Source organism: Hemiscyllium ocellatum, chromosome 24 (assembly GCF_020745735.1).
Source record: "Hemiscyllium ocellatum isolate sHemOce1 chromosome 24, sHemOce1.pat.X.cur, whole genome shotgun sequence".
Classification (NCBI taxonomy): domain Eukaryota; kingdom Metazoa; phylum Chordata; class Chondrichthyes; order Orectolobiformes; family Hemiscylliidae; genus Hemiscyllium; species Hemiscyllium ocellatum.
The window spans coordinates 13,236,292-13,263,821 of record NC_083424.1 but is presented as its reverse complement, the minus strand read 5'-3'; the positions used below and the strand labels follow the sequence as shown (position 1 = coordinate 13,263,821).

General features: G+C 43.1%; 1 protein-coding gene across 6 annotated transcripts in view; it reads left to right on the top strand.

The window, feature by feature from the left end:
- Nucleotides 1-27,530, top strand: part of LOC132827048 (unconventional myosin-XVIIIb-like) — a 350,661-nt gene that overhangs the window by 241,050 nt on the left and 82,081 nt on the right. For all 6 annotated transcript variants that reach the window (XM_060843476.1, XM_060843475.1, XM_060843474.1 and 3 more), the window contains 8 exons: nucleotides 1,699-1,801; nucleotides 4,164-4,288; nucleotides 4,921-5,075; nucleotides 11,054-11,177; nucleotides 15,638-15,838; nucleotides 18,182-18,292; nucleotides 19,127-19,231; nucleotides 24,991-25,143. In XM_060843476.1, the coding sequence (XP_060699459.1) occupies nucleotides 1,699-1,801; nucleotides 4,164-4,288; nucleotides 4,921-5,075; nucleotides 11,054-11,177; nucleotides 15,638-15,838; nucleotides 18,182-18,292; nucleotides 19,127-19,231; nucleotides 24,991-25,143 (1,077 nt within the window). The remainder of the gene's footprint in view (nucleotides 1-1,698; nucleotides 1,802-4,163; nucleotides 4,289-4,920; nucleotides 5,076-11,053; nucleotides 11,178-15,637; nucleotides 15,839-18,181; nucleotides 18,293-19,126; nucleotides 19,232-24,990; nucleotides 25,144-27,530) is intronic.

The window sequence follows — 27,530 nt, the reverse complement described above, 5'->3', positions numbered from 1 at the left end:
ATCCCCTGCATTTGTTTCAGTTTTCCAGCATCTGCAGTATTTCACCTTTTATTAGTGTGTGTCGATGGGAATATTTTACAAATGCATCCACATCTTGTTTACACAGCTCCCAGTGGGAACAGGACATTGAGCCAATTCTTTTGGCACTATCCTTATCCCAGTTTCATTTCATTTGATCTGCAGATATTTGTGTCTTGATGTCACGTCTGACATGGAGATGAATTTCCAACTACTAAACCCTGCCCCGACCAAGATTTCCATATCCACCTGAGTGGATCCACCCCAGCCCCAGTGTGTGCTGTTGAAAAGGTCACTAGTGCTTTTGTTAGCTCCAGGCACATCTATCCCAATGTAATCTTGATTGGCCTCCTACACTCTGCCCTTTGTAAATCTGGGCAAAAGTGAGGACTGCAGATGCTGGAAATCAGAGTCTAGATTAGAGTGGTGCTGGAAAAGTACAGCAGGTCAGGCAGCATCCAAGGAGCAGGGAAATAGATGTTTCGGGCAAAAGCCCTTCATCAACCTGATCTCAGTGAAAACTCTGCTACCCATATCCCAACTCACTGTTCACCCAGTGGCTCACTTTTAAAGTTCTTGTCCTTGGTTTCAAAACCCTCTATAGTCTTGACCCTTCCCTAGTCCTGCAATCCCCCGAGATATCAAGCTACTCCTGAAGTTAATCACTGTGCGAATTAGCTTTATTGTCAGATATACTCAAAAGAGTACAGTGAAAAGTTTACAAGTTGCCACATTACTGCGCCATCTCAGCAACAAAGGTACCTAGTTACAGATTCTTAAGAACAAATTCTCAGGAAAATAACTTAGAAAGGTAAAGAAATAGAAAGCCCAGCATTATAGATCATAGAATTTAGAAAAGTCAAAGAAATTAAAAGTTCAGAATAATAGTCCTTCCAACCCAATCCCTGGCACCATCTATCCTTCAGTAACTGCCAGACAGATCTCCACTGCCTTGGTGCTGCCTGTGTCATTCCTGGGCTTGTCTTCAAGTTGCCAAGTCCTAAAGTTCTGCAATCCTGGCCCAAAACCACCTTTCCCTTTCACCTCTTGCCCCTCCTTACGATGCTCTTTAAAACTTACTGATTTGCCCAAACCTTTGGTCATCCATCCTCATACCTCCGTATGTTTCTTGGTTTCAAATGTTGTCTTGCAATACTCCCAAAACGTGTCTCACAACATTTTATTATGTTAAAGATGCAGTTGTTGGTGAGTCTATTTTATCAGCTTGGTTTGAATGTGGAGACGGCTAAACCTATTTCTAAGCATTATTCCTAATCCACCTGTTTAGAGATGCTAATAACCAGCTGCAGAGCCAGTGGTCTCCATTTGGCTAGTTGATGGTCAATGCTCCGGAAATTTGTTCTCAATCTTTCAAGAATCTGCAATAAATAACACCTAAATTATTTTGAGCTGATTTCCGTCTGATTTATAATGAAATATATCTTTGTTTAGAGATGGTTGTTGCTCATTCACCATTTTGTGTTCAGTTTTAAAACCCATTTGTGATTGTTTTGGTTTTCATCAGACATTCCTCCTCTGAATATCATGGTTTTGAAAGAATTTGATACACTGAAATGGCCGGCCTCGATTTCTGTGACTTGGACTAAACGCTGTGCTGGCTGGATAACATGCATCTGTTCTCTCTCTTTGTTGATGTGTAGTTTGCTCTTCTGTTCATAGACTAAATATGAAAAGGTGGTGACAAACTTAAAGGCTGTGGAGAAGCAGTTAGAAGAAGCGCAGCAACAACTGCAGATGAGGGAGCTGGGCAATGCAGTGACAGGTAAAACAGCATTGAGATAAAGCAGTATGAAAGAAACATGTACATTTATATGGCATATTATCACCATGTCATAACCTTCCTGCTTTGAAGTCCTTTGTGTGGAAAATGTGAACTTGTCTGCCAAGGTGAATGCAGAAACCGGATTTTGATGGGGAGAGATTGCAGAACTCTGAGGTGCTGAAGGATCTGGGTGTCACAAAAGTGAGTAAGCAGGCACAGCAAGTGATGAGGAAGGCAAATGGAATACTGATGTTGATTGCAAGGCAAATTGTACATGAAAATTGTGACATTTTACTGCAGTTGAACAGAGCCTTGGTGAGATCTCAACTTGCAAACTGTTGATCTCCTGATTTGAAAATGGATATAACTGTGTTAGAAGCAGTTCAGAAAAAAGTCCACTCAACTTATTCTTGGGAGAAAAATCTTACATGTTGAATAGGTTGGGCCTTTACTTCAGAAGTCTGAAAAGTGAACTTAATGAAACATTGGGTCATGGCTGAATGGGATAGGGTAGGTACCAGAATGCTGTTTATTCTGGGGGAGGAGTTTAGAACTGGGAGCACAGCATGAGAAGACTCCTTTTTTAAGATTGAGATGAGATGTCAGGGGTATGTGGTATTTGCTTCATCAGAAATCTTTGGAGGTTGCTCCTTGAAGTTGTTGACAAGGCTGAGTTAAAGGAGCTTTTAATGGACAAGGTCCTGCAGGCGGGGGAGGGGCTGCAGGCAGACAGGAAGGTGGCACTGGGACCATAGCCAGATCAACCATAACCTTATCAAATGACGCATGCTTGAAAGGTCGAATCATTTCTTCGACTCCCAAGACCTATGTTCCTTCCGTGTAGATAATGCTTTCCTCTGCACCTTGTGTCTCATAGTCAGCAACAAGGTGAAAGGTGAGTCCGGTCTGTGGTTTCAGTTGAAGGAAGGTGATTGCCAATCACACTGAGACAATTCATTTGTCCACCCTCAGACAGTGGTTCCATTGCCTGCAGGAGACAAAGTCTTCCATTTCACATCCCACCTCAAAGCATAACATACCCTCCATATTGCAGCAACTTGCCAGGCTTAATGATGAGATCACTTGCTGGTCTGGAGCCCAACTCGATCACTTTCCTGTCCCTTCCAAATGAGCCATACTCAGGGACACATTGGGAACAACTGTTGCTTTGGCACAGTGATTTAAGCCTAAGTGGCAGGTCTTACCTCAAAGTATCATTTCTGGTGAACTTCTAGAGGTATTTGAAGCTGTGTGAAGTTTCTCACAGAAAGAGGGGCAAGTTACAACTCTTGATAAAGCAGAATTACAATGGTCAATAAAGAGGAGAGAAGGAAATGTGGAAATTTTAGGGAATGTTTGAAAGCATTAGGAGATGATAAGGTGTAGAGATCTAGGAAAAGGGTTCCAGAACAGGGCCGTACAAGCTTGACATATTAAAATTCATTCACAGGATGTGGGTATCACCCACCAGGCCAGCATTTATTGCCCATTCCTAATTGCCCAGAGGGCAGTTAAGAATGAACCGCATTGCTGTGGGTCTGAAGTCACGTATAGGCCAGACCCGTTAAGTACAGTAATTTCCTTCCTTAGAGGACATTGGTGAACCAAATGGGTTTTGAAAATGGTTGTCATTCAATGATCTTGATTCCAGAATTTTTATTGAATTCAAGCTCTGCTATCTGCCATGGAAGGATTTGACCTTAGAACATTATTTGGGTCTCTGGATTATATTCCTGATGAAGGGCTTTTGCCCGAAATGTCGATTTTCCTGCTCCTCCGATGCTGCCTGACCTGCTGTGCTTTTCCAGCACCACTCTGATCTAAACTCTGGTTTCCAGCATCTGCAGGCCTCACTTTTGCCTCTGGATTAACAATCTAGTGATAACACCACAAGGCTATTGCTTCCCCATTAGCAATTTATGCAGTAAGATATAAGCAAAGTTGAATGAACAGAGATGAAAAGAGAAAGTATTGTTGATATCCATTTTTTTTTCTTGAGACATGGGTCTGTCTGCGTTTTTACTCTAAGTTCCAAATGGTGTGAAGAGACAGGCAGAGAGTATGGTCCTGGAGTTGCATGTTGGCCAGACCAGCAGGAGCGATAGGCTACCTTCTCTGGAGAACTTTGGTGAATCAGTTTGGTTTTCCAAGACTAAAACAGCTTTTGGGACCAGTTTTCTGGTGCTATCCCCTGATCTTGTTTTTAATGCAACTTCACATGTTGGATAATTCAGGGCTGCTTAGTCCAGTACCTTGCCTCATCGGCTGCTGTACCCCTCTGTGCTTAGGCCTGATTATGAGCTGCTCTGCCTGTGTTTATAAGCCTTCACGTTCAATGTTATGGTCTCTTCTATATTTTTAGAGGAAGAATTGAAAATGCGCTATGACTGCACTTTGCTGGAAATGGAGTTTCTCAGAAAACGAGTCCGTACGTTTGAGGAAAGAATTGCTTCAGAGTCACAGATCAGAAAGGAGCTGGAACAAAAGGTAAAGCACCCAGATTTTGAGGTGACAAGTTATCACTGTGGTCTTCTGCTCCTTCACCATTTTTTTGCTGTTTTCTTCTGATGTGCGATCAGGAGAACCCTTTGAAAATTTCAAAGCAGTTGGCAGCAAACTGGATAAATACGCTCTTTCTTTCTGTTTACTTTGTGTAATTTACAAATGCCACTGGCAGAACCATTAGTAGAAGCTTAGGCAAAATTTAAACTACAAAGGAGTATACAAATTTGAGGCATGATAAAGGGCTCATCATGTGGGTCTGATGTGCTATTGCTGCACACCGAAATCCCACAAGGCACAGGGACCCAAACAACTAGCCAAGTTGTTTTTGGACTTAATTGACAAAACAATACTATGTCAGAATGCCCCGGTTCTTGTTTTGAAACATTTTATTTGAATGACTACATTATCATATTGATTTTGCTGAAGACCACTGGCGTGTAATGGTTGGGAATTTGCTTACCCTGCAGCATCAGTGAGACTGGGTGAATGTGACTGCAATTTGGATTGTTATGCGCAGCACCAATTGAGTCAGCTCCCCACGGAGCCGTGGCTAGTAAATAGATTTCCCCACGTTTGCCTGTCACCCCCTGATTTTGTCTCTTCGACTTGGTCAGCTGTCAGACCTGCAGGAAAGCTATGAGAGTGCCAAACGGAGTGCTCAGCAGCTGAGCAGAAAGAGCAAGTGTTTGAGGTCGGAACTGGAGGACACTAAAGTGCTCATGGAAAGCCAACAGAGCCGGAACCACGAGCTGGAGAAGAAACAAAAAAGGTAGGAGTGACTTCCAGAGGTGTTATTCTTTGGCTGATTAATCTGATTTGGTGTTTCTCTTTGAGTGAACTATTTGGAGCTCAGTCCCCGCTTCTATTCTGTTTGATACGATGCTGCCTTAGCAGCTAATGGCCAAGTGTTTGTGGTAATGGGCTGGAAAAAAATCATTTGCAAAGGGGTTCATGCTGTTCAGGGCAATGAAGGGAGATCTAAGTGTTGAGGATTCATCACTTTGTAGATATGGAGTAAGCCATTTGCTCACTTAGGAGCAAATTACTACAGATGCTGGAATCTGTAGTGAGAACAAAAAATGCTGGAGATCACAGTGGGTCAGGCAGCACCTATGGAGAGAGAGCAAGCCAATACTTGGAGTTTAGATGACTCTACGTCACAGCAGTTGAAACGTTAGCTTGCTATCTTTCCACAGACACTGCCTGACCCACTGTGATTTCCAGCATTTTTTGTTTTCAGTAGTGAATTCACAACTTCATTACATTGTCAATGACATAATAAAGAGTGTTTTTTGAAACCGCAGCTATTTTCTGGTACTCTTCAGGATCCCTTTATGAAATTATCCTTTATCTGGTGACCCACTCTTGACATATTCGCTCTCGTTTTCATCCTGTGGCCAATAGTTGGAGTGAGTTATATGTACAGTCAAAGAGTACTGGATATTTTCCAGTTCTGTAAGAACCAGTTGCTTAACTATTTATGGAAATACATAAGAGGTGGTTATTACTCCTAGTATATGGGCAGTCTCTGGGTTGTGAACTGGTTCCATTTTGCATCCATTTGCAAGTCGATTTGGTAGAGACTAGGACCCAAGGACATAACCTCAGAGTAAAGGGAAGACCTTTTAGAATGGTGATAAGTAAAAACTTATTCGGCTAGAGACTGGTGAGCCTGTGGAATTCACTCCCACATGAGGCTATGGAGGCCAGGTCATTGAGTATATTTAAGACGGAGATAGATAGGTTCTTGATTGTTACTTGATTGAAAGTGGGAGAATGTGGGTGAGAGGGTTATCAGCCATGATTGAATGGGGAGCCGACTTGATGGGCTGAATGGCCTAATTTCTGCTCCTGTGTATTATGGTCTTATGTTTTGTATGCAAGTCGGAACACTATACAGGGCAATATAAAGTAGCCATTCACAAGTACAGGAAATGTTCCTTATGATTGGTCTTTAAAATTACACCCCTGTTTGGGATCACTTCTGTGAGTTAGACATTTATAAATTGGTAACCTCTTTCTACTGCTGTCCTTGAATATTGTCAGAAGTCACATGACACCAGGTTATAGTTCTACAGATTTCTTTGAAATCACAAGCTTCTGATGAAGGTGCAGCACTCCGAAAGCTTGTGATTTCAAATAAACCTGTGGAGCTATAACTTGGTGTCTTGTGACTTCTGACTTTGTCCACCCGAGTACAACACTGGCACCTCCACATCATGTTCTTGAATAACACACAAAGGGCAGGAGGATTTGGATGAGGGAGTTTCCTTGCCATGCCATTTGAGGAGTCAGTGGGGAACACATCCCCACCTGGGTCAATTTGGAGCAAAACTCCCCACGCCCTAACTCTGACGTCCCACCCTAGAGAACAAATGTAAATGGCCAGCAACTCCTTATCCCAGCAGCTCCATGTTGGAGTAGTGGCCACTACTGGTACTGCTTAGAAACACATTTACTGAAAGCACATTCTCTGAATGAGGTGTTCTTTGAGCTGAGCACTTGATAGAATAGGAGAATATATATGTAAGTAGTGACCTAACTTTCCTGAGGAGTGGCGATAATCATCAGGCGACCACTGAACTCATATTTCCCCCCAATCTACACTGCTCCCCCTTCCCCACAACCCTCCTCCCCCCGGTCTACACTGCTTCGCCTTCCCTCCCTCCGATCTACACTGCTTCCCCTTCCCCTTCCCCTTCCCCCCCCAAACTAAACTGCTTCCCTTCCCCCCCCCCACGATCTACGCTGCTTCCCCTCCCCCTTCCCCCCCACCCTTCCCCGATCTACACTGCTTCATACCAGGCTTCCTCAGAAGCTCCCAATTTCATCTCCATCAGGTCACTCTTTCACTGGTCATAGAGATGGGGCATTCAGTGAGCATGCGTGAGTTTCACGTCATCACTCTGTCTGGTAACTTTAAAGTTCCTGCTTGAATGGACAATAGTCTATAGGTCTACAGTTGGTTTGAAGCTTAGTGTTCAAGTTGGCACAACGGGTGATTTGGTAAGTGTGTCAGGTTTTAGTTGGTAGTTGGACTTGGGAATTAGTCCATGGTGTCATGGACAGTCCGGAAGTTGAGTGGGGAATTGGAATTGTTGGGGTGTTTCAGTATAAGTGACTGGGGGATCTGTTCTAGAGTCAACCAGGAGTCAGTCTCGAGGTTTTCTGTCCCACGTTTTCTGCATTAGCACCATGGAACTGTCCAAATTTTCTAATGCCACCTCAGGTATGGGGAAGTTTCTTGAACATTCTGGAAAGAAGGAAATTGCACTTCACAACTTGAAACATCCAGGTTCTTTTAAGTTTTTAAGAACTAATTTGTGTCGGAGTGTTTGATATTATTGTTGGAGAGTTCATTAATTTCCTTCCAGGAATCTTAGCAAACGTCAAGCCTGTTCAGATCCAGCAACACAGTCAGGCCTGTAGTAAAACTGCACACTTCCTTCGTTCTAAAAAGGGTCATAGAGATGTACAGCACGGTCCAACCCGTCCATGCCGACCAGATATCCCAACCCAATCTAGTTCCATCTGCCAGCACCCGGCCCATATCCCTCCAAACCCTTCTTATTCATATACCCATCCAAATGCCTCTTAAATGTTGCAACTGTACCAGCCTCCACCACATCCTCTGGGAGCTCATTCCATACACGTACCACCTTCTGTGTGAAAAGGTTGCCCTTTAGGTCTCTTTTATATATTTCCCTTCGCCCTAAACCTATGCCCTCTAGTTCTGGACTCCCCGACCCCAGGGAAAAGACTTTGTCTATTTATCCTATCCATGCCCCTCATAATTTTGTTAACCTCTATAAGGTCACCCCTCAGCCTCCAATGGTCCAGGGAAAACAGCCCCAGCCTGTTCAGCCTCTCCCTATAGCTCAAATCCTCCAACCCTGGCAACATCCTTGTAAATCGTTTCTGAACCCTTTCAAGTTTCACAACATCTTTCTGATAGGAAGGAGACCAGAATTGCATGCAATGTTCCAACAGTGGCCTAACCAATGTCCTGTATAGCTGCAACATGACCTCCCAACTCCTGGACTCAATACTCTGACCAATAAAAGAAAACATATCAAATGCCTTCTTCACTATCCTATCTATCTGCAACTCCACTTTCAAGGAACGACGAACTTGCACTCCAAGGTCTCTTTGTTCAGCAACACTCCCTAGGACCTTACATTAAGTGTATAAGTCCTGCTAAGATTTGCTTTCCCAAAATGCAGCACCTTGCATTTATCTGAATTAAACTCCATCTGCCACTTCTCAGTCCATTGGTCCATCTGGTCCAGATCCTATTGTAATCTAAGGTAACCTTCTTTGCTGTCCACTACACCTCCAATTTTGGTGTCATCTGCAAACTTAAAAACTGTACCTCTAATGCTCATATCCAAATCATTTATATAAATGACAAAACGTAGAGGACCCAGCACCGATCCTTATGGCACTCCACTGGTCACAGGCCTTCAGTCTGAAAAACAACCCTCTACCACCACTCTTTGTCCTCTACTTTTGAGCCAGTTCTGTATCCAAATGGCTACTTCTCCCTGTATTCCATGAGACCTAACCTTGCTAATCAATCTCCCATGGGGAACCTTGTCGAACGCCTTACTGAAGTCCATATAGATCACATCTACTGCTCTGCCCTCATCAATCGTCTTTGTTACTTCTTCAAAAAACTCAATCAAGTTTGTGAGACATGATTTCCCATGCACAAAGCCATGTTGACTATCCCTAATCAGTCCTTGCCTTTCCAAATACATGTACATCCTATCCCTCAGGATTCCCTCCAACAACTTGCCCACCACCGAGGTCAGGCTCACCGGTCTATAGTTCCCTGGCTTGTCTTTACCGCCCTTAAACAGTGGCACCACGTTTGCCAACCTCCAGTCTTCCGGCACCTCATCTGTGACTTTCGATGATACAGATATCTCAGCAAGAGGCCCAGCAATCACTTCTCTTGCTTCCCGCAGAGTTCTCGGGTACACCTGATCAGGTCCTGGGGATTTATCCACCTTTAACCGTTTCAAGACATCCAACACTTCCTCCTCTGTAATCTAGATATTTTGCAAGATGTCACCATCTATTTCCCTACAGTCTATATCATCCATATCCTTTTCCATAGTAAATACTGATGCAAAATATTCATTTAGTATCACTCCCATTTTCTATGGCACCACACAAAGGCCGCCTTGCTGATCTTTGAGGGGCCCTATTCTCTCCCTAGTTACCCTTTTGTTCTTAATATATTTGTAAAAACCCTTTGGATTCTCCTTAATTATATTTGCAAAAGGCTATCTCATGTCCCCGTTTTGCCCTCCTGATTTCCCTCTTAAGTATACTCCTACTTCCTTTATACTCTTCTAAGAATTCACTCGATCTATCCTGTCTACACCTGACATATGCTTCCTTCTTTTTCTTAACCAAACCCTCAATTTCTTTAGTCATCCAGCATTCCCTATACCTACCAGCCTTCCCTTTCACCCTGACAGGAATATATTTTCTCTGGATTCTTGTTATCTCATTTCTGAAGGCTTCCCATTTTCCAGCCATCCCTTTACCAGTGAACATTTGCCTCCAGTCAGCTTTCAAAAGTTCTTGCCTAATACCGTGAAAATTGGCCTTTCTCCAATTTAGAACTTCAACTTTTAGATCTGGTCTATCCTTTTCCATCATTATTTTAAAACGAATAGAATTATGGTCGCTGGCCCCAAAGTGCTCCCCACTGACACCTCAGTCACCTGTCCTGCCTTATTTCCCAAGAGTAGGTCAAGTTTTGCACCTTCTCTAGTAGGTACATCCACATACTGAATCAGAAAATTATCTTGTGTACACTTACAAAATTCCTCTCCATCTAAACCTTTAACGCTATGGCAGTCCCAGTCGATGTTTGGAAAGTTAAAATCCCCTACCATAACTACCCTATTATTCCTACAGATAGCTGAGATCTCCTTACAAGTTTGTCTCTCAATTTCCCTCTGACTATTGGGGGGTCTATATTACAATCCCAATAAGGTGATCATCCCTTTCTTATTTCTCAGTTCCACCCAAATAACTTCTCTGGATGTAATTCTGGAAGTATCCTTCCTCAGCACAGCTGTAATGCTATCCCTTATCAAAAATGCCACTCCCCCTCGTCTCTTGCCTCCCTTTCTATCCTTCCTGTAGCATTTGTATCCTGGAACATTAAGCTGCCAGTCCTGTCCATCCCTGAGCCATGTTTCTGTAATTGCTATGATATCCCAGTCCCATGTTCCTGAGCCCTATACTATGAAGACCATCCCTGAACCATCCTGTGGATTCACTGAACAATGAAGATATAGAATAAGAGGTTCACATTTCAGCAAGTTCTATTTTACTGTCAGCATGAAGCCAATCATAATGATTATGGTCACCCTGCCATTAAAATTATAAACATGGAAATATCAACTAAATGCATTTTAGTGTTTGGCAACATTACAGTAGTCGTTTCTATGTTCATAACAATTTATCTTCAAAATGGGTTATGCCATTAAAGGAGAGGAGCAGCAATCCATTCCCCTTTTACAGTTTTGACATGGATTGCCTTTTCCATAGAGGAATCCCTGTCGGTTCATTGAAAAAGCTTCCTTTTGACAAATTACTCTTGGATTTGTAGAAATTGATGGCTTCATTGATGGCTTGAGGGATTGTCCACTGACAGAACTTCGATGATGAGCTTTCCCTCTCTCATGACGTTTTCTCCGGTTATGTCCCACTTTCACTGACAAGGTTTGACATGGAGCTGGCTCAAGCTCTGGGGGAAGCCGCCTTTGAAAAGACCCTTCGTGAGAAAGTTACTCAGGAAAACCAAACTTTGCGGACGGAGCTTTATCGGTCGCAGCAGGATGTGCAGGTGAGGCACAGATGGCAATGTGACTCCTTTCACCCTCTAGTAGCTCGAATCTATAGATTACTCATCATGAGTGGGGAACACCATTGCTGATGTCATTTAAGGTGGAAGGATGCCCCTATGATGAGTGATGAAATCCTTGTTGAACAGCTTCTTTCCAGCTGCTAAGAGCTGTGCTGTCTTTGTCCTTGAGTTGATAAGGTATTATTGTCTTGCTCTTCTTTGGCTTTCAATTGCAAGTGTAGAGATTAGGCAGTAATCCTGGAGCACCAATCTGTAGAGACAGGCTATTGGAAACATGACTGGATTGCCCTCCTTTCTTTGCAGGGATCCTTAGCTTACCTGAAGTCCACACTTATGGGAAAATAACACATTCTCTGACTCATGTTGCAAAGAACATCTACGCAGTTGTCACTGTCTCAGATTCCTAACTTCCATCAGTGAATTCATGAGCAGTGATGTGTTGGAGGTCCTGTCCACTTCAATATGTTCCTTGCCACTTGCAACTATCCACACTTACCATGGACAATTCCTTTTAGAGTCATACAATCATCGAGTCATAGAATTGTACAGCATGGAAATGGACCCTTCAGTCCAACTTGTCCATGCTGACCGGATATCCTGAATAAATCTAGTTCCAGTTGCCAACATTTGGTCCATATCTGTCTAAGCCCTTCCCATTTATATTCCCATCCAGATGCCTTTTAAATGCTGTAATTGTACCAGCCTCAATCATGTCCTCTGGCAGCTCTTTCCACACATGCACCTCAATTTGAGTGAAAAAGCTGCCTCTTTGGTCCATTTTATATCTTTCTCCTCTCACCTTAAACCTATGCCCTCTAGTTTTGGACTCCCCTACTCTGAGGAAAATACCTTGTCTATTCACCCTATCCATGCCCTTCATGATTTTATAAACCTCTGTAAGATCCCCCTCAGCCTCCGATGCTCCAGGGAAAACAGCCCCAGCCTGTTCAGCCTCTCCCTTTCTCTCAGGCTCTCCAACCCTGGCAATATCCTTGTGAATCTTTTCTGAACCTTTATAAGTTTCACAACATCCATAGTATAGCAGGAAGACTAGAATTGAATGCAATATTCCAAAAGTGACCTAACCAATATTCTGTACAGCTGCAACATGACCTCCCAACTCCTGTACTTACTGCACTGACCAATAAAGGCAAGCATACCAAATGCCTCCTTCACTATCCTGTCCACCTAGGACTCCACTTCAAAGGATCTATGAACCAAGATCTCTTTGTTCAGCAACACACCCCAGGACCTTACCATTAAGTATATAAGACCTGCCCTGATTTGCCTTTCCAAAATGCAGAATCTCACATTTATCTAAATTAAACTCCATCTGCTGTGCCATGGCCCATCTGATAAGATCCCATTATACTCTGAGGTAAACATCTTTGCTGTCCACTACACCATCAACTTTGGTGTCATTTGTAAACTTGCTAACTATACCTCCTGTTTTCACAGCCATTTATATATATATGACGAAAAGCAGTGGACCCAGCACGATCCTTGTGGCATACTGCTGGCCATAGGCCTCCAGTCTGAAAAGCAGCCCTGCACCACCACTGTCTGTCTTCTACCTTTGAGCCAGTTCTGTATCCAAATAGCTAGTTCTCCCTATATTCCATGTGATCTAAATGTTGGACAGTTAGTGCTGACCATGAACCATTATGTTGGCAAAGAGTTGATTAAATCTTGGACAGCTCAATACATTCTTTGCACTTCATTGTCTCCCTGCTGTATTTATAGCTATATAAAACTCTTCTTGGCTCCCTGTGTTTGTGTAATAGCCAACTTTTATGTCGTAGATAATTCTGTGTCAACTTGTTCTCAACATAACTAGACTGGTGTAGTGGGAGAAACGAGGATATCATGGATCACAAGCTCAGAGAATTTAGTGCCTTTTAGAAAGATGGACTAGTGTTAATAGAATATAGGAGCAGGAGTAGGCCATTCAGCCCTTCAAGCCTGCTCTGCCATTCAATGCCATCATGGCTGATCATCCAGCTCAGTATGCTATTCCTTTTGTCTTTGATTTAGTCAAAAGAGGACCAAATAAAGACTTGGTGTTTCATGGTTGCTTATTTGAAACTGTACATTCCTATGGTTGGATGAGATTGGGGAGTACTTGCAGGTGCATGGTAGGACAGGGTTGACTCAGCACAGCTTCATCAAGGGGAGGTCTGTCTGACAAATCTGTTGGAAGTCTTTGTGGAGGTAACAATCAAGTTAGGCAAAGGAGAGCCAGTGGGTGTGATCTATTTAGATTTTCAGAAGGCCTTTGACAAGGTACCGCACAGGAGGCTGCTAAAGAAGGTAAGAGCCCATGGTGTTGGGGCAGGGTACTGGCACGATTAGAGGATTAGCTTACTGGGAGAAAACAGAGAGTCATTTTTAGGATGGCAGCCAGTGACTTGTGGAGTTGCACAGGGGTCTGTGTTGGGACTGCAGCTATTCATGTTATACATTAGTCAACTGCAAGATGGAACTGAGGGAATTATTGCTAAGTTTGCTGATGACACAAAGGTGAACAGAGAAACAGATACTGATGAGAAAGCAGGAGACTGCAGAAGGACATGGACAAGCTGCAAGCCTAGACAAAGAGGTGGCAGATGGAATATGTGGGAAATACTTCAGAAATCTGAAGCACAAAGGGAGTTGGGGGTCCTAGTTCAGGATTTTCTTAAGGTTAACATGCAGGCTTAGTTGGCAATAAGGAAGGCAAATGCATTATTAACATTCATGTCAAAAAGACTAGAACACAAACAGAGATATACTATTGAGGTTGTTCCAGGCTCTGTTCAGACCACATTTGGAATATTGTGAACAGTGTTGAGCTCTATATCTAAGGAAGGATGTGCTGGCATTGGAGGGGGATCCAGAGGAGGATTACAAGAATGATCCTGGGGATGAAGGACTTGTCACTTGAGGAGCTGTTAAGGACTCTGCGTCTGTACTTGATGGAGGTTAGAAGGATGAGAGGGATCTGATTGAAACATACAGAATACTGAGAGGCCCAGATAGACTGGACATGGAGAACGTGCTTCCGTTAGTAGGAAAGACTAGGACCTCAGGGAACAGCCTCAGATTGAAAGGGATGATCCTTTTGAACTCTGAGGAGGACGAACAATTCCTTCAGCCCTGAGGCAGATTAATCCATGGAATTCATTACAGCAGAGGGCTCTGGGGACTAAGTCATGGGGTGTATTTGTTCTGGACTAGGCCAGACCCCTCAAAGCATTTTTAAGCAGGTAGCCCAGACTGTAACTTTGTTATTTGTTTTAGCTAAGTCTGGAGTGGATATTCCCAGAATGAAATAGCTGATTCAACTGCCAAGTTTTAAACAAACAGAATTTATTTACAAAATTAGAGTGAAACACAAAGTACAGAAAACAGAACCCTGGAGAACTAATCCTGCCCAAACCCAACTTAAGGATGCTGTTCCAAAAATACTTGCAACAGTCCCAATACACGCATCCCTTAATGATACAGATAGCTTACAGTTTGTGAAGTCAGAGAGAGGGAGGTCAGCATCTTATTTCACACATCCCCTACTGCAACTGAATTGACTGATGTTCTGAACTGAATAAAAAAAACCCTCTAATCTCAATGAAGGCTAGCTATGCAGCTAGCTGGCCACCCCCCTTTGAATATACTGGTTTTTCATAAAGACATGAAAGCTTCTGGCCTGAAGCACTATCTGTTAGGGGTAAACAAAGGGACCCCAATAAAACTTTCAAACCCAGCCTAGTTGGAGCCTGGCAAATTACTCCCTGTCTGAAAAATAGCTCAAGGGCATAGTAACCTTGTAAAAAGAACCAGTATTGTGATATATTTAAAACAGATAGATAGATAGGTAGATTCTTGATTTGTAACAGGATCAATAGCTACGGGGAGAAAGCAGGAGTATGGGGTTAAGAAACATACCAGCCATGATCAAACAGTGGAGCAGAGGTGATGAGTGGAGTGGCCTAATCCTGCTCCTGTATCTATGGTCTTATGTAATGATGAAGGTATTGGTGTTGTTGTATAATACTTATAGCCCTCATGTCAATTCATCCTCAAGAAACAGTGGGGGAATGTATGCCCAGAAATCAATGTCCACATTTGCGGATTTTTTTCCACATATTAAAGCATGGATTAGACATGAGGGAATCCTAAGATGAGAGACAGCGAGGGAAAATCAGAAGGTAGGACAAACTTGCCCACTCTCCCTACTCAGTGCTTGCAGAACATATATTGTATATAAATGCCTAGTGAAGCTTCTCTATTATTCCACTTCCGCAGTCAATCAGGGATTGGGACTCACCTATGATTTCTCTGCTCCTAAATGTGAATAGTATTGTCACTTGAACACGCAAGTACTGCAGCAGCAAGGTCTTGAGATTGACCTTAGCAAGAAAGTCAATGCAGTCTTTTTAAAAAATTTCTGTCTTGTTTGACAGGAAAAAGAATCTGAAGTCACAACGCTAAATGAGAAAATAGCAGAACTGCAAGTGGAACTGGGTGACCTGACATCCCGTGAGCCACAGAGCAAGGAGACTGTGGCCCAGATAAAGAAGCAGCTTCGACATCTAGAGGCTACGACAAAGGAGCAAAGTAAAGAGATCAGTGAGCAAGCGGGAACGATAGAACATCTGGAACAGGTCAGCCACGACCAAATCATCCAACAACCAGCCACCAATTTTAACTTGTAGCTTTCTGTCTCCAGTCTAAAGCAGGAGGCTTGGCAATTGTGCAGGAACTCAAAATCAAGCCTCTAAACCATCTGTATTCAGACATCTCAGTAGAGGGGCCATTGTCTAGTAAGCAAGGGAAGGAGCTTTGACCAATATTCCTTCCCTATTCTATGAACCCTGAGCCCATTGCAATCTTCGTTTAGCTGGATCTGTCACTGATTGAAGAAATTTCTCGTGCTGCTTCCCCCACATCCCTCAACCTTACTTATTTCCAAGCTCTCGCACTTGTCTGGAAATGTTTGCATAGCTGTTTTCAGTGTGTTTCTATTGGTTATTTGATCATTGTCCCACTGGGGTGTCCTTGCATTGTTTCCCTCTCAGGAAGGCTAAAGTTTCACCTGGTAAGACATGAGAGCTTTGAGTCAAATGGATTTTGAATTGTGATATCCCACTGATGGTGCAGTCGCTATGCTATCACATGGAAATTTCTTGCTGTTGTGCGATGATGGGTGGAAGGTGGTTAAGTTGATGATGGATTGGACAACTGGTCCTCCAGATTTGCATTTTTGCTTAGTAGCTGTCCTATTGCAGAAGCCAACCTCTTCAGTGCTCTCAGTTAGAGGAAGGGAGCGATAAACAAGAACGGAATTAACTTAAGACGTACTGTTGAATTCAGTCTCAGTAAATCCAAACTAACCACTACTATGCATGCATTTACACTGGCAGATACAGTCCAAGGCATCACTGGACAAGATTGCTGGCTTTATGTGACTTAGTGACCATTGGGTAGAAGTGAGGATAAGGCTCCAATCCTCTGTGCTTTTCCCCTGATTGAAGAGATTATGAATACTTACAGCCTCAACGCAGCCAATTTCCCAAATGTGTCAGTGGGGCTGATGGCACCATCTTCTCTCAACTTCAGGAGAGATGGGTGGCTGCAGAAAACTTCACGGTTTAACTCATGTGGTCTCATGAGTTCTCACTCCTGTATAGCCACTCATTCATTACTGCTGGATGGCTTCATTGGTACCTCAGCTTTGCAAAATCCTGCCGACAGGTCTTCCATTGGCTGGGATGCATATTGGAGGTGATGAGGGACCTCCTGCCGACTGGTCTCCCATTGGCTGAGATGCATGTTGGAGGTGATGAGGGACCTCCTGCTGACTGGTCTTCCATTGGCTGGGATGCATATTGGAGGTGATGAGGGACCTCCCAGAGCTGGTTGCCATGGTCTGCACTATCCAGATTTTCTGGGAAGAATCTGCTGTTTGATGAGATGAAAAGGGCTGTAAATTGATTTCTACATCAAATCAGGAATACCCTTTGAACTTTCAGATTGTGTTATATATTTTAAAAAGTCCACTTTCACTGAGGACAGAGAAACCATAACATGTTTAATTTATAACACCACAGAAGCATGCGTTTTATGGGCCATGCTAGTTGCTTTGTTAATTCATTGTGGCGAACAATTGGCCAACAGCATAAATGATCATTTCCGCTAACCAGGTTTAAAAACCCAGTACAGGACAGTTAGTTATTAAATGACAAAAGTAACTGATGGTGCATTGACAGAACTGCATCTTTGGGTTGCCTGGTTTTCCATTCACCCAGAATGATGTGCAAATACTTAATAGGAAGTAACTTGAAAGTGGAATGTGGCTTTTTATTATTTTAATCAGAACAGGAGAACCTTCAGCCTATCACGCCTCTTCCTACAATCAATGGGTTCATGGCTGATCAACATCAAGCAGCTCATTACCAAATCCTAATCCATTAACCACTCCCTCCCTATTCTCCCATCCCAGGGTAACTGTTAGTTGCTGACTATCGTTAATTATGTCTGACTGTACCCCAGTGAACAGGCTATTCTTTCAGAAAAACAAATGGAAACAAATTCAGGAAAAGCAAGAAAGACCTTTTAACCTGGAATATGTTGGCTGATGAAATGTTTATGAAGTTGTCTTGATGTTGCAGTATATTTACTGATTATTTTCCCATTGTTTTGACCTCTGTTTGTTCTCATTCTGCAGTTGGTTTCTCTCTCTGTTTTATATTCTGACTGGCTTCCCACCGGTTTCCTGATTGGTTCTCATTCTTTAGATTTTGTTCTCACTTTTCCTTAGTACTGATACTTAATTCTCAGTCCTTTTCATTCCCTCTGCCTGCATTTCCTTCTTTTTCACTCCCTCCATCTTTCTGTTTTCCTTTTCCTATGAGCTTCCTTCCTCAGCACCACTCTTTGCTATGAGTTGTCCTCTTGCTCTCTCTCCTTCTCTCACTCTCTCCTCATCTTCCTGTCCCTTCATTCAGACACATTTACGGTTTGAAATCGAGATGGAACGACTGAAGGAGATTCATCTAAAGGAACTGGAAGACAAGGAGGAAGAGCTGGAGGATGTTCGCAAGTCGTGCCAGAGAAGGGTATGTTTCTCATGGTGCCTTGTAACACAGTGTGTGTGTCAGATCTATCCTTGTACTAACTGGGTACTAACATATTTAGTACATATATGTTTCAAACTCACATGAGGGCAGTATTTCTTTCTTTAATTAGTTGTGAGCATCGCTGACTAAGCCACAGCATATTGTATATGCCCAATTTCCCTTGAAAAGTCACTGGTCAGCTGCACTGAATGGCTGCAGACTTTTGCTTTAGTTGCATCCAGTGGTTGGAAAGGGAGTCCCAGTTTCTTTGATTTAGTGACCATGAAGAGATGGTGATATAGATCTGAGGAGAAAGTGAGGATTGCAGATGCTGGAGATCAGAGTTGAGAGTACATTGTTGGAAAAGCACAGCAGGCCAGGTAGTATCCGAGGAGGAGGAGAATCAATGTTTCAGATGAAGGGCTTATGCCCAAAATGTTGATTCTCCTGGCCCTCAGATGAAGTGCTTTTCCAGCACCACACTCTTGCCACAGATCCGAGCCAGGATGGTGAAGGGATGTCTGCTGGCCTTCTCCTTCCAGACGTTAGAGGCCGCGGTTTGAGAGGCGCCATTGAAGGAGCGAGGTCTCTTGTTACCACCGTGCATAGGTGGTTCAGGGAATGGATGAAATGCATTGTCAATCTGGCGAAAGACGATGCTTCACCCCAGAACCCTGTCATCCACTTCGAGGTCTTGTGTAGTTGTGCTCTTGGAGACAATTCTGATAGGGTGGAGGAGCTGCTCTAATTGCTGTGTGAGGCCTTTGAGCAGCTCAAGCTGTTGTTGGGCACTGTCGCCTCTGATGTTTTGCGGGTCCTTTCTCTTTGGTACAGCTCCGACAGTTGGAGATGCAGCTGGAGCAGGAGTTTGAGGAACGCCAGCTGATCCTTCATGAGAAACAGGACTTGGAGGGGTTGGTTGGAACACTCTGTGAGCAGGTAAGTCACTGCTTCATTGATGTGAAGGGGATTATACAGTGATGTTATGGAAATGCAATAGAAACACTACAATTGCCTCCAGCAGTCATAAAGGAATTACTTCAGAATTTATTGGATAGGCCTGTCAGGATACAATGGATGGGCTGAAAAATTAAACAAGAACTACAAATCTGAACAAAACAAAGCAGAATGTGTTGGAGAAACTCAGCAGGTTTGGCAGTAAGCAGAATTAACCTTTCAAGTCCAGCAACATTTCTTCAGAAGAAATGTTAATTCTGTTTTCCCTCCACAGATGCTGTCAGACCTGCTGCGTTTCTCCAGCAATTTCTTGTTAGGCTGAAAAATGAAGTCCAAGGGAGACCTGAAAAAATTATGAAAGGCTTTAATAGTGAGGATAAAACATGACACGAATGTTACTTGCCACTTATCAGCCCAAGCCTGCTGTCCAGGTCTTGCTGTATTTGGACATGGATTGCTTCAACATTTGAGAAGTTGTGACTGGTGCTGAACATGGTGCAAACATCAGTGAACATCCTCCCTCTGATCTTTCATGGAGGGACAGTCATTGATGAAGCAGCTGAAGATGTTTGGGTCTAGGGCACTGCCCTGAGGACCTCCTACAGAAATGTCCTAGAGTTGGCTTTCCACATCCACAACTCTCTTCCTTTGTGTCAGGTCATCTGGTTTCATTCTCTTTATCAGTCTTTGTAACAATTGAATACAACTGAGTGACTGTTCAGCTTACTTATGAGTCACCCACATCACTATGGTAATGGAGATCCATGTGGGCCAGATAAGGTAAGGATGGCAGATTTCTTTCCTTTAAAGGACATGAGTGAATCAGATAGTTTTATGTCAAACTGACAATGGTTTATTTGTCCCAATTCAGTTAATGTACAGGTTCAGATTTATTAATTGAATTGAAATTTTAACCATTTGCCATGATGGGATTTGAACCCTTGTTCCCAAAGCACTAGCCTGGGTCACTAGGTGCTGAAATAACTCCACAGGGGCTGGTATCCTGTCACCAAGTCACCCTTTATTTTAGGTGATACGGTGGCTCACAGCGCCAGGGATCCAGGTTCAATTCCTGCCTTGGGTAACTGTCTGCATGGGTTTCTTCTGGGTGCTCCAGTTTCCTCCCACAATCCAAAGGTGAATTGGCCATGTTAAATTGCCCATGGTGTTAGATGCACGAGTCAGGGACAAATATAAGGTAGTGGAATGGGTTTGTCATTGAAGGGTCGGTGTTGGACTTGTTGGGCTGAAGGGCCTGTTTCCACACTGTAGTGAATCTAATCTTTATTCACACATGGAAAGTCATTGAGCCCACGCAGTGGAAACTGGGAATTAAATATTAGATCATCTATTGTGCCTGTGTCTGATGCACAATGTGGTAGCTCACCCAGGTAACACAGTCTGAATATTCTGCTGTAACTAACAGAGAGCATTAGCTCGCAGCAAGAATGTCTCCTGTTCCACAGTTCACTGCAGTAAAAAGAAACCATGATACCTATATTTTATTTCTAATCAAGACATTCAGCTGGATGCAACCTCCAATGTAATTTGGGTGAAATTGATTGAACTACTTTTTTCCTCTGGCATTATAAACTTCAATTGTGGGAACAACATGCACCATTCCTCTTTAAAACAATTTCATCCTATGTATTATTAAGTCAGAATATCTCCTAAAACACCGCAGTTTCAAAACTTAGTCCGTATCTGTAGAATGTGCATTGACAGCCCACAGAGTTGTGATGTAGACTATGTCACCTGCTCCGTTTGGGTCGTGACAGCAAAACAGATTTTAATAGAAATTTGCAGTCAGCAAATGTTCTCCATTTGGCCAATCAATCACGCCACAGAAGCCGGTACTGTCCACCTTTCCTGTTACTGGTTACCTTTCCTGTGATACTGAGGGACTGGTTCAGTTCATTACTCCTGACTGAGACAAAATCAGTTCATTGGTTTGGGAATTGTTGACGTGAAGACAACATGTGACTGGAGCAAGGGCACAGAATGGAAGATAGAATACCTCGTGTGACCTGGAAATCTTTGGAATGAGCACAATACCTGTCAGCAGAGGATGAAGAGTTGGCTGCTTCCAGGATGTGGCTCTCGAATGTAAGGGAGCTCAGGAGCTTCATAAATTTACGAGCAGCTGGTTTATCAGACAAAATAAAACCCGTACATGCTTTATTTCAAGATGTTGAACGTGTAGGAGACCCTTCTGGACAGTAGGAATAGTTTTCCTTTTGCATATTGTGGAATATCATTCACCTCGAGAGTCTGGCCCCTTAGTTTGCAGCTCATTTTACAAGTATGACATTTACAGTGAGACATTATTCCGAATCTATCGCAATGACAAATGCAATCTTATTGCTTTTGTTTTTGCCTTGGAATAGGATCATAAAATGTGAAAACAGAAGCAGGCCATTCGGCCCACTGACTCTGCTCTGCCATTTGATGGGATCATGGCTCCTCAGAAAATCCTTAACTTCACATACCCCTTCACAATTCCCTTTTGATTAAAGTGTGTCTATCTCATCCGTCACCATACTTAACAAATCCAGGTTATTTGATGCCTGGCTGTGGAGGTAAATGGGTTGGAAATGGCCTTGAATGGGTATGAAGTGAAGGTAATGCGAGGTCAGGTCCTGTGACTCACAAAGCTTGGTTCGGTGATGCAGTCTTGAACAAACACATGGATCACCTGAAAGCTGTTTCCTTGCAAGCGGGGCAGCAGCAAAACATACCTAGCCCCTCAGAATAGCCAGAAACCATAGGTTCTCTAGTGACAAGGAAACCTCCGAGTCCAAGATGGCTGCAGCATCAATACTATTACTGTCGGAAGAAGAGGAGGAAATTCTCTGGAGATGCTCTGTACACAAGAGGCGGGCCATGGTCCGGTACACACCACCCGTGTCAGAGTCTGAGTCAGAGGAATGGTACCTGGGTGAAAACATCGCAAGAAAAGCTACAAGAGAAAGACCTCCTGGACTGAGGGGGGTGGAGGGCGGAGGGTGGGTGTAGGGATGTAGTGATTGGGATCAAATGGATCTTAAGTGTAAGTGAGTACTGCAGATGCTGGAGATTAGAGTCCAGAGTGTGGTGCTGGAAAGACACAGCAGGTCAGGCAGCATCCGAGGAGCAGGAACATTGTTCAGATTCCTGATGAAGGGCTTTTGCACGAAGCATCGATTTTCCTGCTCCTCGGATGCTTCCTGACCTGCTGTGCTTTTCCAGTACGGCATTCTTGAATCAAATGGATCTTGTTGACTATGAGATCCGTGATTGGGGTTGTTAACCTGGGCCAATCAGGAAAGCCCTGGCTGACCGATATAACCAGGAGATTTAGAATCTCCTCCATTCAACGGCTGACTCTGAGCTGTCTGGCCACACAGCCAGCGTACTGTGGTCTAGTAAATAAAGGATGACTTGGTGACAGGATGTTGACATCTGTGCTGTTATTTCAATTTGCTTCACCTCTTTCTGTGTTTGAATTAAATTGAATTGAATCTATTTGTTAGAGCAGAGTCCAATTTTTGATGTACTGAGATGTATCAACCCTTCAGGAATGCCCTACACTCATGAAATCCATACAGTGTAGTAAGAGGCCATTTGGCCCATCGAGTCTACACCAACCCTTCGAAGAGCATCCCACCTAGAAACACTCCCCCGACCAACTTTATCCCCATCACCCTGCATTTACCAAGACCAACACACCTCACATGCACATTTTTGGACTGTGGGAGGAAACCAGAGCAAATCCCACGCAGACACTGGGAGAACGGGTAAACTCCACGCAGACAGTCGCCCAGGGGTGGAATCGAACTCAGATCCTTGTGAGGCAACAGTGCTAACCACTGAGCCAGGATATTAACCTGGATATTGCTGCAAGCATTCTAGGAAAAGAAAATCAAAGTGCTGTCAAACAAAATAATGTATTTGTTCAAATGCTTTGAACTCCATTGTATATTCATTCTAGAAATATTTGCCACAGTAAAAGGCTTTTGATCCAGATAGAGCAAGAAATCATGTGACTAAAAACTCCTAGGGTAAACATTGTCAGTGTCGGGAATACTTGTCTTCTTTGACTCCTGGTGAAAAGCTGCCAAATGGGCCACACTCAATTGTCACAGCATCATAGCTAATTGAAAGATTGATGATGTTAGTAATATCTGGTACTAGTGAAAGCCAGACCTGGAGTGAGGTGAACTGAAGGTTAATTTGTTGTGTACTTTATACACTTGAAAATTGTACGGCAATCCCCAGTTTAACCAGAGATATGCAAGTTAGTCAAAGAGCATTGGCTATTTGTAGTAATTAACTTCAAACTAATTTATCTTGTGGGCAATCTTGATTTAATTGGCTGACAATTAACACTGGACAGCTTCTGCCCATTTCCGATGGTGTTAGATCCCTGAGGTGAGATATTCCTTTAGTTACTTTCTCATCCCCAGACACTGAATGATATTACAATGTGCCTGCTCCTCAGTTTATTCATGTAGATTTCTATGAATTTTGTTTTGAGCTTAATTTAATCAAATCTAGACTTTTAGACTCTTATCTACTTTTTCCAAGATCTGAAATTGGATATTTTTCTGAGTTGTAGTGAAATTTGTCCCATGTTGATTACTGATCCAGAAAAAAATCTACAGTAACCACTTCCACTGCCTGGTGTACAAATTTGTTGCAAACATTGACCAATTCATGCAAACATACATTTTGTGCACGGAACTTGAATTCATCCTTTACCAGACTAGACATTCCACTTAATAGTTGAGTTGACTTTTCTTGACATCTTTTTAACCTTGTCTTCCTCTTGATTACTTTAGTCACTGAGATCTCGATGTTGAAAGGATTCCACTATTGGCATTAGAAGGAGAATAGAATAGGAGCAAGTTAGGCCATTCAGTCCCTCTAGTCCACCCCCAAACTTCTATAAAATCATTGCTAATCTGGCCTAAGCCTCAACTCTTTCATGCCAGCTCCCCATTGCCCTCAATCCTTTCAAAAAAAAATCACAAACTTTAAATACTTTGTGACTTAGCCTCCACAGTGCTCTGGGGTAGAAAATTCCAGATAACTTTAATCTCTGAGAAGAAATTCCTTCAGACATCAGTTTTAAATTAATGTCCCCTTATTCTGTAACTCTGTCCCTGGTTTGTGATTTCCCCACTAGTGGAAACATTTTCTCAACATCTATGCCCCTCAGAATTTCATATGTTTCAATAAGATCAGCCTTCGTTTGCAAAACTCTCAGCCAGGGTTGGAGGGTTTGAGCTATAGGGAGAGGCTGAACAGGCTGGGGCTGCTTTCCCTGGAGTGCCAGAGGCTGAGGGGTGACCTTATAGAGGTTTATAAAATCATGAGGGGCATGGATAGGATAAATACACCTAGTCTTTTCCCTGGGGTGGGGAGTGTCCAGAACTAGAGGGCATAGGTTTAGGGTGAGAGGGGAAAAATTTACAAGGGACCTAAGGGGCAAAGTTTTCACACAGAGGGTGGAACGTGTATGGAATGAGTTGCCAGAGGAAGTGGTGGAGGCTGGTACAATTGCAAGATTAAAAAGGCATCTGGATGGGTATATGAATAGGAAGGGTTTGGAGGGATATGTGGCAAATGGGACAAGACTAGGTTAGGATATCTGGTCAACATGGACAGGTTGGACCGAAGAGTCTGTTTCTGTGGTGTACATCTCCTTGTTTCAAAAAAACAAAGTCATTGTTGCTAAAGGTGGAACTCTCCTTGTTCAGATAGGTCACCGAGACTTTGATGTGGAGAAACGATTGCGCAGGGATTTACGACGGAAAAATGCACTCCTGGCCGATGCTCAGCTACTGCTGGGTACGATGCAGGATCCCGGTCAAACCACCAGCAAGCAGGAAGCCGAGAAACTCCGGATACAGGTCAGTGAGAACCCACTGCATCCGGCTATCATCCCTGTCTTTGGAAATATAAACAGACAACAGTCGGTTCTGATATAACACAATAGTTCTGTTCTCCTGCAATCCCACGTTATTAAAAAATCGCACCATTTAAACCAATGGGGCCAGAATCGCGTTATAGCCAATAGGAAAGTTTGTGTTCTACGAATAACGGTCTAAACTCTTCAATCATTTTCAAGCCAATTTGTCTTGAAGGAACACGCGTTATAGCAGAACTGACTGTAGGTGAGGGTGTAAAAGCCTAACCCTAATGTGGCTTTAGCAGTTGGTTACTGAGCCATCAGATTCCAGGGAATTGATTGAACCAGTAAATACTTATCTCTTTGGCTTCAGCTTTTCAATATGGAACTCTACCAGATAATTTTGCTTCTCTCCTTCCAGTTGTGCCTTGTTTTTCTCAACCAACAACCCACCTGTCAATTTTGTCCCTTATAATCCTGAGTGCATTGTTGTTCAAATACCATTCCCTTAGTAATTTGATTCGGACCTTACGCAGTACCTTATCAAAAGTAAAAAGTCTAATTGTGAATGTAGTTGCATTGAGGGAAGGTTATTATGGCCGGGACCTCATCAGGTAAGAGCATTTTGTAGCAGGGTCACAAGCATACAGTTTAGACTGTCTACAACATGGGAGGAAGTGAGGACTGCAGATGCTGGAGAGTCAGAGTTGAAAAGAGTGGCACTGGAAAAGCACCGCAGGTCTGGCAGCATCCGAGGAGCAGGAGAGTCGACATTTCAGGCATAAGGTCTTCATCGGGATTCATGTTGAAGTCACACTTTTCAACGCTGTCTACACCATGCTCTGCAGCAACTTAGTGAAGTGCCTATGGCAGCACCTTCCAAACCCCAACTTCTACCAAGTATGATGCACAAGGGCTGGGCTACATGGAAATTCCACCACTTCCCCTCCAAGCCACTCATCGTCCTGACTTAGAAATATATTGCTGTTCCTTCTGTGTTACTAAAAGTCCTGAAACTCCCTCCCGGAACCCCATAGGACACATGGCTGATGATAGTATTATTATCAGTTTCACAAAGAAAATTAGGAATGCTCAATAAATGCTGACCCTGTCAATGTCATCCATATTGTCCCAAGAGTGAATAAGGCAAAAATAAGAAAGTGACATTTTTGTCTTTCTTCCTTCATGGGATGGAGTCATCACACTGCCCAGGCAGCATTTATTGCCCATCCCTAATGGCCAGCAGAGGGCAGTTAAGAGTCAACCACATTGCTGTGGGTCTGGAGTCGCATGTAGGCCAGACCAGGCAAGGATGGCAGTTTCCTTCCCTAAAGGACATCAGTGAACCAGGTGGGTTTTTTCCCCTGACAATTGACAATGGATTCATGGTCATCATTAGACACTTTAGTCACTTAGTATCTCTAAATTCCAATTATTTCTTGAATTTAAATTCTACCACTGCTGTGGTGGGGTTTGAACCGAGATCCCCAGAATGTTATTTGGATCCCTGGGCCATTGCCTCTCCCTATTCTAGATGTGTTTACCTTTTGCTAATGCTGTCACCCTGAGGCATGTGCTGATAAACACATGAAGCTCACTGTACAATCCAGGAGATGAACTGGGGTCCATTGTTGACTAAGAACTAGGTGATACAGGGTACTCACAGAAGAAATTAGGAAGATCAGAATGTCGGAAAAAAAGTACTGCAAATACCAGAATATTTACTGTTCTGAGAAAATATTGTGCAAAACGATGCAGAGGATAAAGATAGCAATCAGTAACAAATCAACTACATACCTTACAATAGAAAGGGCTTCAGATTGGTTTCACAGGTCGGTGCAACATCGAGGGGTGAAGGGCCTGTACTACACTGTAATGTTCTACATTCTATGTTTCAAAGACTGACTGCAGTCCTTTCTCCCCATCACACAAAATGCAGCAGCTTTAGATAGTATTGTCCTACAGATCCCCTTTCACCACTTTGCTGCTTTGTGGTGCTGAAGTTAAGATATGTGCCATTGCTTTCATCTGTAACTCCCAATTTTCCAAGATTTCAACTGCTTCACTTTCTTTGATCCTCACGCAGTCTTTCCATTATTTATCTATCTACAAGTTTTCAGAAACTCAAGTGTAGCAGCCCCTCATTGTTTCTTAATTTATCTCAAAGAGAATTATGTGGAACTTACAACTCAGAGAAAAGCTGTTCTTTTCCATTCAAACAGATATCCCCAACCATGTGCCCATCTTGTTACTGTCTTCCTATTCCTCATTCCTTCAATCGTCCATCAAATTTACTTTTCAAAGTTTGTTCTCTTCCTCAATCCACAACATTGCTAGTGCAGTCCACTGCTTCACAAACCTCACAGGGAAAGAAAATATCTCTCATTC